The sequence below is a fragment of the Ciona robusta genome, chromosome 1 (genome assembly GCF_009617815.1).
Source record: "Ciona robusta chromosome 1, ASM961781v2".
NCBI lineage: Eukaryota > Metazoa > Chordata > Ascidiacea > Phlebobranchia > Cionidae > Ciona > Ciona robusta.
The window spans coordinates 15,676,809-15,702,325 of record NC_143235.1 but is presented as its reverse complement, the minus strand read 5'-3'; the positions used below and the strand labels follow the sequence as shown (position 1 = coordinate 15,702,325).

Below are 25,517 nucleotides of genomic sequence, written 5' to 3'. Positions count from 1 at the left end.
ATGTGAACAACTGGTACTAATATGGGGTGTATGTGAACAACTGTTACTAATATAGGGTGTATGTGAACAACTGGTACTAATATGGGGTGTATGTGAACAACTGGTACTAATATGAGGTGTATGTGAACAACTGGTACTAATATGGGGTGTATGTATACAACTGGTACTAATATGAGGTGTATGTGAACAACTGGTACTAATATGAGGTGTATGTATACAACTGGTACTAATATGGGGTGTATGTGAACAACTGGTACTAATATGGGGTGTTTGTGAACAACTGATACTAATATGGGGTGTATGTGAACAACTGATACTAATATGAGGTGTATGTGAACAACTGATACTAATATGTGGTGTATGTGAACAACTGGTACTAATATGGGGTGTATGTGAACAACTGATACTAATATGGGGTGTATGTGTACAACTGATACAACTGATACTAATATGAGGTGTATGTGAACAACTGGTACTAATATGGGGTGTATGTGTACAACTGATACTAATATGGGGTGTATGTGTACAACTGGTACTAATATGGGGTGTATGTGTACAACTGGTACTAATATGGGGTGTATGTGTACAGCTGGTACTAATATGGGGTGTATGTGAACAACTGGTACTAATATGGGGTGTATGTGTACAACTGGTACTAATATGGGGTGTATGTGAACAACTGGTACTAATATGGGGTGTTTGTGAACAACTGATACTAATATGGGGTGTATGTGAACAACTGATACTATTATGGGGAGCATGTGTACAGCTGGTACTAATATGGGGTGTATGTGAACAACTGGTACTAATATGGGGTGTATGTGTACAACTGATACTAATATGGGGTGTATGTGAACAACTGAAACTAAAATGGGGTGTATGTGTACAACTGGTACTAATATGGGGTGTATGTGTACAGCTGGTACTAATATGGGGTGTATGTGAACAACTGGTACTAATATGGGGTGTATGTGAACAACTGATACTAATATGGGGTGTATGTGAACAACTGGTACTAATATGGGGTGTATGTGAATAACTGATACTAATATGAGGTGTATGTGAACAACTGGTACTAATATGAGGTGTATGTGAACAACTGATACTAATATGGGGTGTATGTGAACAACTGATACTAATATGGGGTGTATGTGAACAACTGGTACTAATATGGGGTGTATGTGTACAACTGGTACTAATATGGGGTGTATGTGAACAACTGATACTAATATGGGGTGTATGTGAACAACTGATACTAATATGGGGTGTATGTGTACAACTGGTACTAATATGGGGTGTATGTGTACAACTGGTACTAATATGAGGTGTATGTGAACAACTGGTACTAATATGGGGTGTATGTGAACAACTGATACTAATATGGGGTGTATGTGAACAACTGATACTACTAATATGAGGTGTATGTGAGCAACTGATACTAATATGGGGTGTATGTGAACAACTGATACTAATATGGAGTGTATGTGAACAACTGGTACTAATATGGGGTGTATGTGAACAACTGGTACTAATATGGGGTGTATGTGAACAACTGTTACTAATATAGGGTGTATGTGAACAACTGGTACTAATATGGGGTGTATGTGAACAACTGGTACTAATATGGGGTGTATGTGAACAGCTGGTACTAATATGGGGTGTATGTGAACAACTGATACTAATATGGGGTGTATGTGAACAACTGATACTAATATGGGGTGTATGTGAACAACTGATACTAATATGGGGTGTATGTGAACAACTGGTACTAATATGGGGTGTATGTGTACAACTGATACTAATATGGGGTGTATGTGAACAACTGGTACTAATATGGGGTGTATGTGAACAACTGGTACTAATATGAGGTGTATGTGAACAACTGGTACTAATATGGGGTGTATGTGAACAACTGGTACTAATATGAGGTGTATGTGAACAACTGGTACTAATATGGGGTGTATGTGTACAACTGATACTAATATGGGGTGTATGTGTACAACTGGTACTAATATGGGGTGTATGTGTACAGCTGGTACTAATATGAGGTGTATGTGTACAACTGGTACTAATATGAGGTGTATGTATACAACTGGTACTAATATGGGGTGTATGTGAACAACTGGTACTAATATGGGGTGTATGTGAACAACTGGTACTAATATGGGGTGTATGTGAATAACTGATACTAATATGGGGTGTATGTGAATAACTGATACTAATATGAGGTGTATGTGTACAACTAGTACTAATATGGGGTGTATGTGTACAACTGGTACTAATATGGGGTGTATGTGAACAACTGGTACTAATATGGGGTGTATGTGTACAACTGGTCACGTGTATGAACCTCATCCTAACATGAGCTTACCCTTATAGAATACAAAACCAAAAAAATCGAATAAAACAAACCTGTTAGAAATCTGACAGTCATAAAATTTGAGGATGAAGAAACTATTAATGGTAGCGATGGTGGGGAATCACCCATGTTGCATAGAGTTGCCAATTTGTAATCGGGGTCGGTGTCCAAGCCATTGTATATTTCCAATACATCATAATCACCTTTGTTTAACAATAATTAAGGTAAATTAAGCGTATATTGTCATAATACATACATTGTGTATGGTGTTCTACATCAAAGACATCAATTGTTAGTTGAACACTGCTACCATATGATGTCATAATGGACCAAATACATTCTTTGTTATCGTCATAATTATTGGGAAAGTTTGGGGAAGTAAAACTTCCGGAAGGTTCTGTGAGGGTTGAACTACATCTGCAACATGAAGATCATCAACATTATTCATCAACAATCAACATTATAAATCAACAATGAACATTATAAATCAACAATCAACATTATTCATTAACAATCAATATTATAAATGGGCACGAGGTATATGAAACAGAACACCCGTATTATAATGACTATACATCTCATCCAAACACAAACCCATCAACATCAACTTGAATGTTGAATCCACTCGACTGAGTTTGCGCATTCGTACGGAACGTAACAATGAGGTGATTTGATGACGTTCTTATTTGGTTAGGTGCACTGGAGCAATATCTTCCCATCTTTGGGCTGGTGGCCGCATCTGAGCCGTCGAATAACTAGGAATTGAACAACTAGGAGTAATATGTATCTAAAGCAAAACAATTTCAACAACCCAATAAAACACTGGTATAATTAGGAAAATGTGTATTCTTCGGTGAATTGAAATATTAGGTTTCGTTGTTTTTGCTTATGGACAAACAATGGCGGCAGTTCCACTACAACTCTTAACAAGTGACAACAAGCTCTACAAACCTCAATATAATCGCATGAACACTCCTCGCAACCTTCCAAGTCCAAATACCGAAACGTTACGTTCATCTTGCTTCCCAAAGTTCCTTGCACCAACCACTCACAATCTCTGTTAGGAGGGTAGGAGTCCGGATAGTCCATGGATTGAATGAATGTGGTTTCGCTTGTGGTAATCGTACGTTTGCAAACTGGTGGTGTATGTAAGTATATAATTAGATATACAAGTGGTGGGGCAACATCACCCCCTAACCCCAGCTAACCCCAACCACACTTACTTGTATCGTATTGAGCAACGAATCCACTTCCCGACTGTGATTGGTCGCTTTGAAACTGGACATAAAGTTGGTTTGTACGACTCTCAGTAGGTGGGGGTAGAGAGGCACCACAGTTTCTGCCGAGCGATGGGTATGCATATGAGGGTCCGTCGAATATCTTTAATATATAAATGGTAATATTCAAACACAACATAAACACACCCCCCCTACCTCAACGTAATCATCATCACACACCCCGTGTGGTAAAACCTCAAACGCAGTGAAGATAAGTCTGACCCCTGAACCTTGCGCCACATTGATCAACCATGAACACGCGCTGTTGTGGTCGTACGCAAACGGGAAATTTGGTGATTGGAAGTAACCAACCGATGTTGTGAGCGTTCCCCCACACCCTGTGTGTTAGAGTAAAGAAACATAACATAAATTTATTTTTGAACACTTATGGATAAAAGAGCAAAATAAAATTTAAAAATGCTGTACGGTTATACTGTACAAGCGATATAATGTAATAAACCATATTTACCACAATAACATACCTGTTACTGCAGCATTATAATCCATGAGAAAACCACGGAAGTTATTTTTTTGGTTTGTTGAAAATTTAACAAACATTTGGTTGCCATGGGTTACGAAATATGATGAAATACTCGTGCCGCAATAAGTGCCGATTAATGCTGAGACATCATATCCACCATTCCTATAAAAGGGGTTCAATTTACACATGATATAAATACCAACATATTTGTCACAAACATGATATAAATACCAACAGATTTGTCACAAACATGATATAAATACCAACAGATTTGTCACAAACATGATATAAATACCAACAGATTTGTCACAAACATGATATAAATACCAACAGATTTACCACAAACATGATATAAATACCAACATATTTGTCACAAACATGATATAAATACCAACAGATTCGTCACAAACATGATATAAATACCAACAGATTTGTCACAAACATGATATAAATACCAACATATTCGTCACAAACATGATATAAATACCAACATATTTGTCACAAACATGATATAAATACCAACATATTTGTCACAAATATGATATAAATACCAACATATTTGTCACAAACATGATATAAATACCAACAGATTTGTCACAAACATGATATAAATACGAACATATTTGTCACAAACATGATATAAATACCAACATATTTGTCACAAACATGATATAAATACCAACATATTTGTCACAAACATGATATAAATACCAACATATTTGTCACAAACATGATATAAATACCAACAGATTTGTCACAAACATGATATAAATACGAACATATTTGTCACAAACATGATATAAATACCAACATATTTGTCACAAACATGATATAAATACCAACAGATTTGTCACAAACATGATATAAATACCAACAGATTTGTCACAAACATGATATAAATACCAACATATTTGTCACAAACATGATATAAATACCAACATATTTGTCACAAACATGATATAAATACCAACATATTTGTCACAAACATGATATAAATACCAACAGATTTGTCACAAACATGATATAAATACGAACATATTTGTCACAAACATGATATAAATACCAACAGATTTGTCACAAACATGATATAAATACCAACATATTTGTCACAAACATGATATAAATACCAACATATTTGTCACAAACATGATATAAATACCAACAGATTTGTCACAAACATGATATAAATACCAACAGATTTGTCACAAACATGATATAAATACCAACAGATTTGTCACAAACATGATATAAATACCAACAGATTTGTCACAAACATGATATAAATACCAACAGATTTGTCACAAACATGATATAAATACCAACAGATTTGTCACAAACATGATATAAATACCAACAGATTTGTCACAAACATGATATAAATACCAACAGATTTGTCACAAACATGATATAAATACCAACATATTTATCACAAACATGATATAAATACCAACAGATTTGTCACACACATGATATAAATACCAACAGATTTGTCACAAACATGATATAAATACCAACAGATTTGTCACAAACATGATATAAATACCAACAGATTTGTCACAAACATGATATAAATACCAACAGATTTGTCACAAACATGATATAAATACCAACAGATTTGTCACAAACATGATATAAATACCAACAGATTTGTCACAAACATGATATAAATACCAACAGATTTGTCACAAACATGATATAAATACCAACATATTTATCACAAACATGATATAAATACCAACAGATTTGTCACACACATGATATAAATACCAACAGATTTGTCACAAACATGATATAAATACCAACATATTTGTCACAAACATGATATAAATACCAACAGATTTGTCACAAACATGATATAAATACCAACAGATTTGTCACACACATGATATAAATATCAACATATTTATCACAAACATGATATAAATACCAACATATTTATCACAAACATGATATAAATATCAACAGATTCGTCACAAACATGATATAAATACCAACAGATTTGTCACAAACATGATATAAATATCAACATATTTGTCACAAACATGATATAAATACCAACATATTTATCACAAACATGATATAAATACCAACAGATTTGTCACAAACATGATATAAATATCAATATATTTGTCACAAACATGATATAAATACCAACAGATTCGTCACAAACATGATATAAATACCAACAGATTTGTCACAAACATGATATAAATACCAACATATTTGTCACACACATGATATAAATTTCAATATATTTGTCACAAACATGATATAAATACCAACAGATTCGTCACAAACATGATATAAATACCAACAGATTTGTCACAAACATGATATAAATACGAACATATTTGTCACAAACATGATATAAATACCAACAGATTTGTCACAAACATGATATAAATACCAACATATTTGTCACAAACATGATATAAATACCAACAGATTTGTCACAAACATGATATAAATACCAACATATTTGTCACAAACATGATATAAATACCAACAGATTTGTCACAAACATGATATAAATACCAACAGATTTGTCACAAACATGATATAAATACCAACAGATTTGTCACAAACATGATATAAATACCAACAGATTTGTCACAAACATGATATAAATACCAACAGATTTGTCACAAACATGATATAAATACCAACATATTTATCACAAACATGATATAAATACCAACAGATTTGTCACACACATGATATAAATACCAACAGATTTGTCACAAACATGATATAAATACCAACATATTTGTCACAAACATGATATAAATACCAACAGATTTGTCACAAACATGATATAAATACCAACAGATTTGTCACACACATGATATAAATATCAACATATTTATCACAAACATGATATAAATACCAACATATTTATCACAAACATGATATAAATACCAACAGATTCGTCACAAACATGATATAAATACCAACAGATTTGTCACAAACATGATATAAATATCAACATATTTGTCACAAACATGATATAAATACCAACATATTTATCACAAACATGATATAAATACCAACAGATTTGTCACAAACATGATATAAATATCAATATATTTGTCACAAACATGATATAAATACCAACAGATTCGTCACAAACATGATATAAATACCAACAGATTTGTCACAAACATGATATAAATACCAACATATTTGTCACACACATGATATAAATATCAATATATTTGTCACAAACATGATATAAATACCAACAGATTCGTCACAAACATGATATAAATACCAACAGATTTGTCACAAACATGATATAAATACCAACATATTTGTCACAAACATGATATAAATACCAACAGATTTGTCACAAACATGATATAAATACCAACATATTTGTCACAAACATGATATAAATACCAACAGATTTGTCACAAACATGATATAAATACCAACATATTTGTCACAAACATGATATAAATACCAACAGATTTGTCACAAACATGATATAAACACCAACAGATTTATCACAAACATGATATAAATACCAACAGATTTATCACAAACATGATATAAATACCAACATATTTGTCACAAACATGATATAAATATCAACATATTTATCACAAACATGATATAAATACCAACAGATTTGTCACAAACATGATATAAATACCAACAGATTTGTCAGAAACATGATATAAATACCAACAGATTTGTCACAAACATGATATAAACACCAACAGATTTATCACAAACATGATATAAATACCAACAGATTCGTCACAAACATGATATAAATATCAATATATTTGTCACAAACATGATATAAATACCAACAGATTTATCACAAACATGATATAAATACCAACAGATTCGTCACAAACATGATATAAACACCAACAGATTTGTCACAAACATGATATAAATACCAACAGATTCGTCACAAACATGATATAAATACCAACATATTTGTCACAAACATGATATAAATACCAACAGATTTGTCACAAACATGATATAAACACCAACAGATTTATCACAAACATGATATAAATACCAACAGATTTATCACAAACATGATATAAATACCAACATATTTGTCACAAACATGATATAAATACCAACAGATTTGTCACAAACATGATATAAACACCAACAGATTTATCACAAACATGATATAAATACCAACAGATTCGTCACAAACATGATATAAATATCAATATATTTGTCACAAACATGATATAAATACCAACAGATTTATCACAAACATGATATAAATACCAACAGATTCGTCACAAACATGATATAAACACCAACAGATTTGTCACAAACATGATATAAATACCAACAGATTGTCACAAACATGATATAAATACCAACAGATTTGTCACAAACATGATATAAATACCAACAGATTCGTCACAAACATGATATAAATACCAACAGATTTGTCACAAACATGATATAAATACCAACAGATTCGTCACAAACATGATATAAATACCAACAGATTTGTCACAAACATGATATAAATACCAACAGATTCGTCACAAACATGATATAAATACCAACAGATTGTCACAAACATGATATAAATACCAACAGATTTGTCACAAACATGATATAAATACCAACAGATTCGTCACAAACATGATATAAATACCAACAGATTTGTCACAAACATGATATAAATACCAACAGATTCGTCACAAACATGATATAAATACCAACAGATTTGTCACAAACATGATATAAATACCAACATATTTATCACAAACATGATATAAATACCAACATATTTACCACAAACATGATATAAATACCAACATATTTGTCACAAACATGATATAAATACCAACATATTTATCACAAACATGATATAAATACCAACATATTTGTCACAAACATGATATAAATACCAACAGATTTGTCACAAACATGATATAAATACCAACAGATTTGTCACAAACATGATATAAATACCAACAGATTTGTCACAAACATGATATAAATACCAACAGATTTGTCACAAACATGATATAAATACCAACAGATTCGTCACAAACATGATATAAATACCAACAGATTTGTCACAAACATGATATAAATACCAACAGATTTGTCACAAACATGATATAAATACCAACAGATTTGTCACAAACATGATATAAATACCAACAGATTTGTCACAAACATGATATAAATACCAACAGATTTGTCACAAACATGATATAAATACCAACAGATTTGTCACAAACATGATATAAATATCAACAGATTCGTCACAAACATGATATAAATACCAACAGATTCGTCACAAACATGATATAAATACCAACAGATTTGTCACAAACATGATATAAATACCAACAGATTTGTCACAAACATGATATAAATACCAACAGATTTGTCACAAACATGATATAAATACCAACAGATTCGTCACAAACATGATATAAATACCAACAGATTCGTCACAAACATGATATAAATACCAACATATTTATCACAAACATGATATAAATACCAACAGATTCGTCACAAACATGATATAAATACCAACAGATTTGTCACAAACATGATATAAATACCAACAGATTTGTCACAAACATGATACAAATACCAACAGATTTGTCACAAACATGATATAAATACCAACATATTTGTCACAAACATGATATAAATACCAACATATTTACCACAAACATGATATAAATACCAACATATTTGTCACAAACATGATATAAATACCAACAGATTTGTCACAAACATGATATAAATACCAACAGATTTGTCACAAACATGATACAAATACCAACAGATTCGTCACAAACATGATATAAATACCAACAGATTTGTCACAAACATGATATAAATACCAACATATTTGTCACAAACATGATATAAATACCAACATATTTGTCACAAACATGATATAAATACCAACATATTTGTCAGAAACATGATATAAATACCAACAGATTCGTCACAAACATGATATAAATACCAACAGATTTGTCAGAAACATGATATAAATACCAACAGATTCGTCACAAACATGATATAAATACCAACATATTTATCACAAACATGATATAAATACCAACAGATTCGTCACAAACATGATATAAATACCAACATATTTATCACAAACATGATATAAATACCAACATATTTACCACAAACATGATATAAATACCAACAGATTTGTCACAAACATGATATAAATATCAACAGATTCGTCACAAACATGATATAAATACCAACATATTTATCACAAACATGATATAAATACCAACAGATTCGTCACAAACATGATATAAATACCAACAGATTCGTCACAAACATGATATAAATACCAACAGATTTGTCACAAACATGATATAAATATCAACAGATTCGTCACAAACATGATATAAATACCAACATATTTATCACAAACATGATATAAATACCAACAGATTTGTCACAAACATGATATAAATACCAACAGATTTGTCACAAACATGATATAAATACCAACAGATTCGTCACAAACATGATATAAATACCAACAGATTTGTCAGAAACATGATATAAATACCAACAGATTCGTCACAAACATGATATAAATACCAACAGATTTGTCACAAACATGATATAAATACCAACAGATTCGTCACAAACATGATATAAATACCAACAGATTTGTCAGAAACATGATATAAATACCAACAGATTCGTCACAAACATGATATAAATACCAACAGATTTATCACAAACATGATATAAATACCAACAGATTTGTCACAAACATGATATAAATATCAACATATTTGTCACAAACATGATATAAATACCAACAGATTTGTCACAAACATGATATAAATACCAACAGATTTATCACAAACATGATATAAATACCAACAGATTTGTCACAAACATGATATAAATACCAACAGATTTGTCACAAACATGATATAAATACCAACAGATTCGTCACAAACATGATATAAATACCAACAGATTTGTCAGAAACATGATATAAATACCAACAGATTCGTCACAAACATGATATAAATACCAACATATTTATCACAAACATGATATAAATACCAACAGATTCGTCACAAACATGATATAAATACCAACATATTTATCACAAACATGATATAAATACCAACATATTTACCACAAACATGATATAAATACCAACAGATTTGTCACAAACATGATATAAATATCAACAGATTCGTCACAAACATGATATAAATACCAACATATTTATCACAAACATGATATAAATACCAACAGATTCGTCACAAACATGATATAAATACCAACAGATTCGTCACAAACATGATATAAATACCAACAGATTCGTCACAAACATGATATAAATATCAACAGATTCGTCACAAACATGATATAAATACCAACATATTTATCACAAACATGATATAAATACCAACAGATTTGTCACAAACATGATATAAATACCAACAGATTTGTCACAAACATGATATAAATACCAACAGATTCGTCACAAACATGATATAAATACCAACAGATTTGTCAGAAACATGATATAAATACCAACAGATTCGTCACAAACATGATATAAATACCAACAGATTTGTCACAAACATGATATAAATACCAACAGATTCGTCACAAACATGATATAAATACCAACAGATTTGTCAGAAACATGATATAAATACCAACAGATTCGTCACAAACATGATATAAATACCAACAGATTTATCACAAACATGATATAAATACCAACAGATTTGTCACAAACATGATATAAATACCAACAGATTTGTCACAAACATGATATAAATACCAACAGATTTATCACAAACATGATATAAATACCAACAGATTTGTCACAAACATGATATAAATACCAACAGATTTGTCACAAACATGATATAAATACCAACATATTTATCACAAATATGATATAAATATCAACAGATTTGTCACAAACATGATATAAATACCAACATATTTGTCACAAACATGATATAAATACCAACAGATTTATCACAAACATGATATAAATACCAACAGATTTGTCACAAACATGATATAAATACCAACAGATTTATCACAAACATGATATAAATACCAACAGATTTATCACAAATATGATATAAATATCAACAGATTCGTCACAAACATGATATAAATACCAACAGATTTGTCACAAACATGATATAAATACCAACATTTTATCACAAACATGATATAAATACCAACAGATTTGTCACAAACATGATATAAATACCAACAGATTTATCACAAACATGATATAAATACCAACAGATTTGTCACAAACATGATATAAATACCAACAGATTTGTCACAAACATGATATAAATACCAACATATTTATCACAAACATGATATAAATACCAACATATTTATCACAAACATGATATAAATACCAACAGATTCGTCACAAATATGATATAAATATCAATATATTTGTCACAAACATGATATAAATACCAACAAATTTGTGACAAACATGATATAAATACCAACATATTTATCACAAACATGATATAAATACCAACATATTTATCACAAACATGATATAAATACCAACAGATTTGTCACAAACATGATATAAATACCAACAGATTTGTCACAAACATGATATAAATATCAGCAGATTTGTCACAAACATGATATAAATACCAACATATTTATCACAAACATGATATAAATACCAACAGATTTGTCACAAACATGATATAAATACCAACAGATTTGTCACAAACATGATATAAATACCAACATATTTATCACAAACATGATATAAATACCAACAGATTTGTCACAAACATGATATAAATACCAACAGATTTGTCACAAACATGATATAAATACCAACATATTTGTCACAAACATGATATAAATACCAACAGATTCGTCAACAACATGATATAAATACCAACAGATTTATCACAAACATGATATAAATACCAACAGATTTGTCACAAACATGATATAAATACCAACAGATTTATCACAAACATGATATAAATACCAACAGATTTGTCACAAACATGATATAAATACCAACAGATTTGTCACAAACATGATATAAATACCAACAGATTTGTCACAAACATGATATAAATACCAACAGATTTGTCACAAACATGATATAAATACCAACATATTTATCACAAACATGATACAAATACCAACAGATTTGTCACAAACATGATATAAATACCAACAGATTTACCACAAACATGATATAAATACCAACATATTTATCACAAACATGATATAAATACCAACAGATTTGTCACAAACATGATATAAATACCAACATATTTATCACAAACATGATACAAATACCAACAGATTTGTCACAAACATGATATAAATACCAACATATTTATCACAAACATGATATAAATACCAACAGATTTATCACAAACATGATATAAATACCAACAGATTCGTCACAAACATGATATAAATACCAACAGATTCGTCACAAATATGATATAAATACCAACAGATTTGTCACAAACATGATATAAATACCAACAGATTTACCACAAACATGATATAAATACCAACATATTTATCACAAACATGATATAAATACCAACAGATTTATCACAAACATGATATAAATACCAACAGATTCGTCACAAATATGATATAAATACCAACATATTTATCACAAACATGATATAAATACCAACATATTTATCACAAACATGATATAAATACCAACATATTTATCACAAACATGATATAAATACCAACAGATTTGTCACAAACATGATATAAATATCAATATATTTGTCACAAACATGATGTAAATACCAACAGATTTATCACAAACATGATATAAATACCAACATATTTGTCACAAACATGATATAAACACCAACATATTTATCACAAACATGATATAAATACCAACAGATTCGTCACAAACATGATATAAATACCAACAGATTTGTCACAAACATGATATAAATATCAACAGATTCGTCACTAACATGATATAAATACCAACATATTTGTCACAAACATGATATAAATACCAACAGATTTGTCACAAACATGATATAAATACCAACAGATTTGTCACAAACATGATATAAATACCAACAGATTTGTCACAAACATGATATAAATACCAACAGATTTGTCACAAACATGATATAAATACCAACATATTTATCACAAACATGATACAAATACCAACAGATTTGTCACAAACATGATATAAATACCAACAGATTTACCACAAACATGATATAAATACCAACATATTTATCACAAACATGATATAAATACCAACAGATTTGTCACAAACATGATATAAATACCAACATATTTATCACAAACATGATACAAATACCAACAGATTTGTCACAAACATGATATAAATACCAACATATTTATCACAAACATGATATAAATACCAACAGATTTATCACAAACATGATATAAATACCAACAGATTCGTCACAAACATGATATAAATACCAACAGATTCGTCACAAATATGATATAAATACCAACAGATTTGTCACAAACATGATATAAATACCAACAGATTTACCACAAACATGATATAAATACCAACATATTTATCACAAACATGATATAAATACCAACAGATTTATCACAAACATGATATAAATACCAACAGATTCGTCACAAATATGATATAAATACCAACATATTTATCACAAACATGATATAAATACCAACATATTTATCACAAACATGATATAAATACCAACATATTTATCACAAACATGATATAAATACCAACAGATTTGTCACAAACATGATATAAATATCAATATATTTGTCACAAACATGATGTAAATACCAACAGATTTATCACAAACATGATATAAATACCAACATATTTGTCACAAACATGATATAAACACCAACATATTTATCACAAACATGATATAAATACCAACAGATTCGTCACAAACATGATATAAATACCAACAGATTTGTCACAAACATGATATAAATATCAACAGATTCGTCACTAACATGATATAAATACCAACATATTTGTCACAAACATGATATAAATACCAACAGATTTGTCACAAACATGATATAAATACCAACAGATTTGTCACAAACATGATATAAATACCAACAGATTTGACACAAACATGATATAAATACCAACAGATTTATCACAAACATGATATAAATACCAACATATTTGTCACAAACATGATATAAATACCAACAGATTTGTCACAAACATGATATAAATACCAACAGATTTGTCACAAACATGATATAAATACCAACAGATTTGTCACAAACATGATATAAATATCAATATATTTGTCACAAACATGATGTAAATACCAACATATTTATCACAAACATGATATAAATACCAACAGATTTGTCACAAACATGATATAAATTTCAATATATTTGTCACAAACATGATGTAAATACCAACATATTTATCACAAACATGATATAAATACCAACAGATTTGTCACAAACATGATATAAATACCAACATATTTATCACGAACATGATATAAATACCAACAGATTTGTCACAAACATGATATAAATACCAACAGATTTGTCACAAACATGATATAAATACCAACAGATTTGTCACAAACATGATATAAATACCAACAGATTTGTCACAAACATGATATAAATACCAACAGATTCGTCACAAACATGATATAAATACCAACATATTTATCACAAACATGATATAAATACCAACAGATTTGTCACAAACATGATATAAATACCAACAGATTTGTCACAAACATGATATAAATACCAACATATTTATCACAAACATGATATAAATACCAACAGATTTGTCACAAACACGATATTAATACCAACAGATTTACCACAAACATGATATAAACACCAACAGATTTGTCACAAACACGATATTAATACCAACAGATTTACCACAAACATGATATAAATACCAATATATTTGTCACAAACATGATATAAATACCAACAGATTCGTCACAAACATGATATAAATACCAACAGATTCGTCACAAACATGATATAAATACCAACAGATTCGTCACAAACATGATATAAATACCAACAGATTTGTCACAAACATGATATAAATACCAACAGATTTGTCAGAAACATGATATAAATACCAACAGATTCGTCACAAACATGATATAAATACCAACAGATTTGTCACAAACATGATATAAATACCAACAGATTCGTCACAAACATGATATAAATACCAACAGATTTGTCAGAAACATGATATAAATACCAACAGATTCGTCACAAACATGATATAAATACCAACAGATTTATCACAAACATGATATAAATACCAACAGATTTGTCACAAACATGATATAAATATCAACATATTTGTCACAAACATGATATAAATACCAACAGATTTGTCACAAACATGATATAAATACCAACAGATTTATCACAAACATGATATAAATACCAACAGATTTGTCACAAACATGATATAAATACCAACAGATTTGTCACAAACATGATAAAAATACCAACAGATTCGTCACAAACATGATATAAATACCAACAGATTTGTCAGAAACATGATATAAATACCAACAGATTCGTCACAAACATGATATAAATACCAACATATTTATCACAAACATGATATAAATACCAACAGATTCGTCACAAACATGATATAAATACCAACATATTTATCACAAACATGATATAAATACCAACATATTTACCACAAACATGATATAAATACCAACAGATTTGTCACAAACATGATATAAATACCAACAGATTCGTCACAAACATGATATAAATACCAACAGATTTGTCACAAACATGATATAAATACCAACAGATTTGTCACAAACATGATATAAATATCAACAGATTCGTCACAAACATGATATAAATACCAACATATTTATCACAAACATGATATAAATACCAACAGATTCGTCACAAACATGATATAAATACCAACAGATTTGTCACAAACATGATATAAATATCAACAGATTCGTCACAAACATGATATAAATACCAACATATTTATCACAAACATGATATAAATACCAACAGATTCGTCACAAACATGATATAAATACCAACAGATTTGTCACAAACATGATATAAATACCAACAGATTCGTCACAAACATGATATAAATACCAACAGATTTGTCAGAAACATGATATAAATACCAACAGATTCGTCACAAACATGATATAAATACCAACAGATTTGTCACAAACATGATATAAATACCAACAGATTCGTCACAAACATGATATAAATACCAACAGATTTGTCAGAAACATGATATAAATACCAACAGATTCGTCACAAACATGATATAAATACCAACAGATTTATCACAAACATGATATAAATACCAACAGATTTGTCACAAACATGATATAAATACCAACAGATTTGTCACAAACATGATATAAATACCAACAGATTTATCACAAACATGATATAAATACCAACAGATTTGTCACAAACATGATATAAATACCAACAGATTTGTCACAAACATGATATAAATACCAACATATTTATCACAAATATGATATAAATATCAACAGATTTGTCACAAACATGATATAAATACCAACATATTTGTCACAAACATGATATAAATACCAACAGATTTATCACAAACATGATATAAATACCAACAGATTTGTCACAAACATGATATAAATACCAACAGATTTATCACAAACATGATATAAATACCAACAGATTTATCACAAATATGATATAAATATCAACAGATTCGTCACAAACATGATATAAATACCAACAGATTTGTCACAAACATGATATAAATACCAACATTTTTATCACAAACATGATATAAATACCAACAGATTTGTCACAAACATGATATAAATACCAACAGATTTATCACAAACATGATATAAATACCAACAGATTTGTCACAAACATGATATAAATACCAACAGATTTGTCACAAACATGATATAAATACCAACATATTTATCACAAACATGATATAAATACCAACATATTTATCACAAACATGATATAAATACCAACAGATTCGTCACAAATATGATATAAATATCAATATATTTGTCACAAACATGATATAAATACCAACAAATTTGTGACAAACATGATATAAATACCAACATATTTATCACAAACATGATATAAATACCAACATATTTATCACAAACATGATATAAATACCAACAGATTTGTCACAAACATGATATAAATACCAACAGATTTGTCACAAACATGATATAAATATCAGCAGATTTGTCACAAACATGATATAAATACCAACATATTTATCACAAACATGATATAAATACCAACAGATTTGTCACAAACATGATATAAATACCAACAGATTTGTCACAAACATGATATAAATACCAACATATTTATCACAAACATGATATAAATACCAACAGATTTGTCACAAACATGATATAAATACCAACAGATTTGTCACAAACATGATATAAATACCAACATATTTGTCACAAACATGATATAAATACCAACAGATTCGTCAACAACATGATATAAATACCAACAGATTTATCACAAACATGATATAAATACCAACAGATTTGTCACAAACATGATATAAATACCAACAGATTTGTCACAAACATGATATAAATACCAACAGATTTGTCACAAACATGATATAAATACCAACATATTTATCACAAACATGATACAAATACCAACAGATTTGTCACAAACATGATATAAATACCAACAGATTTACCACAAACATGATATAAATACCAACATATTTATCACAAACATGATATAAATACCAACAGATTTGTCACAAACATGATATAAATACCAACATATTTATCACAAACATGATACAAATACCAACAGATTTGTCACAAACATGATATAAATACCAACATATTTATCACAAACATGATATAAATACCAACAGATTTATCACAAACATGATATAAATACCAACATATTTGTCACAAACATGATATAAATACCAACAGATTTGTCACAAACATGATATAAATACCAACAGATTTGTCACAAACATGATATAAATATCAATATATTTGTCACAAACATGATGTAAATACCAACAGATTTATCACAAACATGATATAAATACCAACATATTTATCACAAACATGATATAAATACCAACAGATTTGTCACAAACATGATATAAATACCAACAGATTCGTCACAAACATGATATAACTACCAACAGATTCGTCACAAATATGATATAAATACCAACAGATTTGTCACAAACATGATATAAATACCAACAGATTTACCACAAACATGATATAAATACCAACATATTTATCACAAACATGATATAAATACCAACAGATTTATCACAAACATGATATAAATACCAACAGATTCGTCACAAACATGATATAAATACCAACAGATTCGTCACAAATATGATATAAATACCAACATATTTATCACAAACATGATATAAATACCAACATATTTATCACAAACATGATATAAATACCAACATATTTATCACAAACATGATATAAATACCAACAGATTTGTCACAAACATGATATAAATATCAATATATTTGTCACAAACATGATGTAAATACCAACAGATTTATCACAAACATGATATAAATACCAACATATTTGTCACAAACATGATATAAACACCAACATATTTATCACAAACATGATATAAATACCAACAGATTCGTCACAAACATGATATAAATACCAACAGATTTGTCACAAACATGATATAAATATCAACAGATTCGTCACTAACATGATATAAATACCAACATATTTGTCACAAACATGATATAAATACCAACAGATTTGTCACAAACATGATATAAATACCAACAGATTTGTCACAAACATGATATAAATACCAACAGATTTGACACAAACATGATATAAATACCAACAGATTTATCACAAACATGATATAAATACCAACATATTTGTCACAAACATGATATAAATACCAACAGATTTGTCACAAACATGATATAAATACCAACAGATTTGTCACAAACATGATATAAATACCAACAGATTTGTCACAAACATGATATAAATACCAACAGATTTGTCACAAACATGATATAAATATCAATATATTTGTCACAAACATGATGTAAATACCAACATATTTATCACAAACATGATATAAATACCAACAGATTTGTCACAAACATGATATAAATTTCAATATATTTGTCACAAACATGATGTAAATACCAACATATTTATCACAAACATGATATAAATACCAACAGATTTGTCACAAACATGATATAAATACCAACATATTTATCACGAACATGATATAAATACCAACAGATTTGTCACAAACATGATATAAATACCAACAGATTTGTCACAAACATGATATAAATACCAACAGATTTGTCACAAACATGATATAAATACCAACAGATTTGTCACAAACATGATATAAATACCAACAGATTCGTCACAAACATGATATAAATACCAACATATTTATCACAAACATGATATAAATACCAACAGATTTGTCACAAACATGATATAAATACCAACAGATTTGTCACAAACATGATATAAATACCAACATATTTATCACAAACATGATATAAATACCAACAGATTTGTCACAAACACGATATTAATACCAACAGATTTACCACAAACATGATATAAACACCAACAGATTTGTCACAAACACGATATTAATACCAACAGATTTACCACAAACATGATATAAATACCAATATATTTGTCACAAACATGATATAAATACCAACAGATTCGTCACAAACATGATATAAATACCAACAGATTCGTCACAAACATGATATAAATACCAACAGATTCGTCACAAACATGATATAAATACCAACAGATTTGTCACAAACATGATATAAATACCAACAGATTTGTCACAAACATGATATAAATACCAACAGATTTGTCACAAACATGATATAAATACCAACAGATTTGTCACAAACATGATATAAATACCAACAGATTTGTCACAAACATGATATAAATACCAACAGATTTGTCACAAACATTATATAAATACCAACAGATTTGTCACAAACATGATATAAATACCAACAGATTTGTCACAAACATGATATAAATACCAACAGATTTGTCACAAACATGATATAAATACCAACAGATTTGTCACAAACATGATATAAATACCAACAGATTTGTCACAAACATGATATAAATACCAACATATTTATCACAAACACGATATAAATATCAACATATTTGTCACAAACATGATATAAATACCAACAGATTCGTCACAAACATGATATAAATACCAACAGATTTATCACAAACATGATATAAATACGAACAGATTTGTCACAAACATGATATAAATACCAACAGATTTATCACAAACATGATATAAATACGAACATATTTGTCACAAACATGATATAAATATCAATATATTTGTCACAAACATGATATAAATACCAACAGATTTGTCACAAACATGATATAAATACCAATATATTTGTCACAAACATGATATAAATACCAACAGATTTGTCACAAACATGATATAAATATCAATATATTTGTCACAAACATGATATAAATACCAACAGATTTGTCACAAACACGATATAAATACCAACAGATTTGTCACAAACATGATATAAATACCAACAGATTTGTCACAAACATGATATAAATACCAACAGATTTGTCACAAACATGATATAAATACCAACAGATTTGTCACAAACATGATATAAATACCAACATATTTGTCACACACATGATATAAATATCAATATATTTGTCACAAACATGATGTAAATACCAACAGATTTGTCACAAACATGATATAAATACCAACAGATTTTTCACAAACATGATATAAATACCAACAGATTTGTCACAAACATGATATAAATACCAACAGATTTGTCACAAACATGATATAAATACCAACAGATTTGTCACAAACATGATATAAATACCAACATATTTGTCACAAACATGATATAAATACCAACAGATTTGTCACAAACATGATATAAATACCAACAGATTTGTCACAAACATGATATAAATACCAACAGATTTGTCACAAACATGATATAAATACCAACAGATTTGTCACAAACATGATATAAATACCAACAGATTTGTCACAAACATGATATAAATACCAACAGATTTGTCACAAACATGATATAAATACCAACATATTTGTCACAAACATGATATAAATACCAACAGATTTGTCACAAACATGATATAAATACCAACAGATTTGTCACAAACATGATATAAATACCAACAGATTTGTCACAAACATGATATAAATACCAACAGATTTGTCACAAACATGATATAAATACCAACAGATTTGTCACAAACATGATATAACTACCAACAGATTCGTCACAAATATGATATAAATACCAACAGATTTGTCACAAACATGATATAAATACCAACAGATTTACCACAAACATGATATAAATACCAACATATTTATCACAAACATGATATAAATACCAACAGATTTATCACAAACATGATATAAATACCAACAGATTCGTCACAAACATGATATAAATACCAACAGATTTGTCACAAACATGATATAAATATCAACAGATTCGTCACTAACATGATATAAATACCAACATATTTGTCACAAACATGATATAAATACCAACAGATTTGTCACAAACATGATATAAATACCAACAGATTTGTCACCAACATGATATAAATACCAACAGATTTGACACAAACATGATATAAATACCAACAGATTTATCACAAACATGATATAAATACCAACATATTTGTCACAAACATGATATAAATACCAACAGATTTGTCACAAACATGATATAAATACCAACAGATTTGTCACAAACATGATATAAATACCAACAGATTTGTCACAAACATGATATAAATACCAACAGATTTGTCACAAACATGATATAAATATCAATATATTTGTCACAAACATGATGTAAATACCAACATATTTATCACAAACATGATATAAATACCAACAGATTTGTCACAAACATGATATAAATTTCAATATATTTGTCACAAACATGATGTAAATACCAACATATTTATCACAAACATGATATAAATACCAACAGATTTGTCACAAACATGATATAAATACCAACATATTTATCACGAACATGATATAAATACCAACAGATTTGTCACAAACATGATATAAATACCAACAGATTTGTCACAAACATGATATAAATACCAACAGATTTGTCACAAACATGATATAAATACCAACAGATTTGTCACAAACATGATATAAATACCAACAGATTCGTCACAAACATGATATAAATACCAACATATTTATCACAAACATGATATAAATACCAACAGATTTGTCACAAACATGATATAAATACCAACAGATTTGTCACAAACATGATATAAATACCAACATATTTATCACAAACATGATATAAATACCAACAGATTTGTCACAAACACGATATTAATACCAACAGATTTACCACAAACATGATATAAACACCAACAGATTTGTCACAAACACGATATTAATACCAACAGATTTACCACAAACATGATATAAATACCAATATATTTGTCACAAACATGATATAAATACCAACAGATTCGTCACAAACATGATATAAATACCAACAGATTCGTCACAAACATGATATAAATACCAACTGATTCGTCACAAACATGATATAAATACCAACAGATTTGTCACAAACATGATATAAATACCAACAGATTTGTCACAAACATGATATAAATACCAACAGATTTGTCACAAACATGATATAAATACCAACAGATTTGTCACAAACATGATATAAATACCAACAGATTTGTCACAAACATGATATAAATACCAACAGATTTGTCACAAACATTATATAAATACCAACAGATTTGTCACAAACATGATATAAATACCAACAGATTTGTCACAAACATGATATAAATACCAACAGATTTGTCACAAACATGATATAAATACCAACAGATTTGTCACAAACATGATATAAATACCAACAGATTTGTCACAAACATGATATAAATACCAACATATTTATCACAAACACGATATAAATATCAACATATTTGTCACAAACATGATATAAATACCAACAGATTCGTCACAAACATGATATAAATACCAACAGATTTATCACAAACATGATATAAATACGAACAGATTTGTCACAAACATGATATAAATACCAACAGATTTATCACAAACATGATATAAATACGAACATATTTGTCACAAACATGATATAAATATCAATATATTTGTCACAAACATGATATAAATACCAACAGATTTGTCACAAACATGATATAAATACCAATATATTTGTCACAAACATGATATAAATACCAACAGATTTGTCACAAACATGATATAAATATCAATATATTTGTCACAAACATGATATAAATACCAACAGATTTGTCACAAACACGATATAAATACCAACAGATTTGTCACAAACATGATATAAATACCAACAGATTTGTCACAAACATGATATAAATACCAACAGATTTGTCACAAACATGATATAAATACCAACAGATTTGTCACAAACATGATATAAATACCAACATATTTGTCACACACATGATATAAATATCAATATATTTGTCACAAACATGATGTAAATACCAACAGATTTGTCACAAACATGATATAAATACCAACAGATTTTTCACAAACATGATATAAATACCAACAGATTTGTCACAAACATGATATAAATACCAACAGATTTGTCACAAACATGATATAAATACCAACAGATTTGTCACAAACATGATATAAATACCAACATATTTGTCACAAACATGATATAAATACCAACAGATTTGTCACAAACATGATATAAATACCAACAGATTTGTCACAAACATGATATAAATACCAACAGATTTGTCACAAACATGATATAAATACCAACAGATTTGTCACAAACATGATATAAATACCAACAGATTTGTCACAAACATGATATAAATACCAACAGATTTATCACAAACATGATATAAATACCAACATATTTGTCACAAACATGATATAAATACCAACAGATTTATCACAAACATGATATAAATACCAACATATTTGTCACAAACATGATATAAATACCAACAGATTCGTCACAAATATGATATAAATATCAATATATTTGTCACAAACATGATATAAATACCAACATATTTATCACAAACATGATATAAATACCAACAGATTTGTCACAAACATGATATAAATACCAACAGATTTGTCACAAACA

At 28.8% G+C, this 25,517-nt stretch overlaps 1 protein-coding gene across 2 annotated transcripts in view; it reads right to left on the bottom strand.

The window, feature by feature from the left end:
- Positions 1-2,320: 2,320 nt before the first annotated feature.
- Positions 2,321-25,517, bottom strand: part of LOC149743751 (cubilin-like) — a 35,778-nt gene continuing 12,581 nt past the window's right edge. The window contains exons 25-31 of one of the 2 annotated variants that reach the window (XM_089881423.1): positions 4,119-4,279; positions 3,793-3,974; positions 3,583-3,739; positions 3,311-3,495; positions 2,954-3,114; positions 2,616-2,776; positions 2,321-2,562 (exon numbers count right to left, since the gene is read on the bottom strand). In XM_089881423.1, coding sequence (XP_089737549.1) covers positions 2,357-2,562; positions 2,616-2,776; positions 2,954-3,114; positions 3,311-3,495; positions 3,583-3,739; positions 3,793-3,974; positions 4,119-4,279 — 1,213 coding nt within the window. In that variant the 3' untranslated portion in view covers positions 2,321-2,356. The remainder of the gene's footprint in view (positions 2,563-2,615; positions 2,777-2,953; positions 3,115-3,310; positions 3,496-3,582; positions 3,740-3,792; positions 3,975-4,118; positions 4,280-25,517) is intronic. The other variant, XM_089881432.1, reaches the window with a different exon arrangement.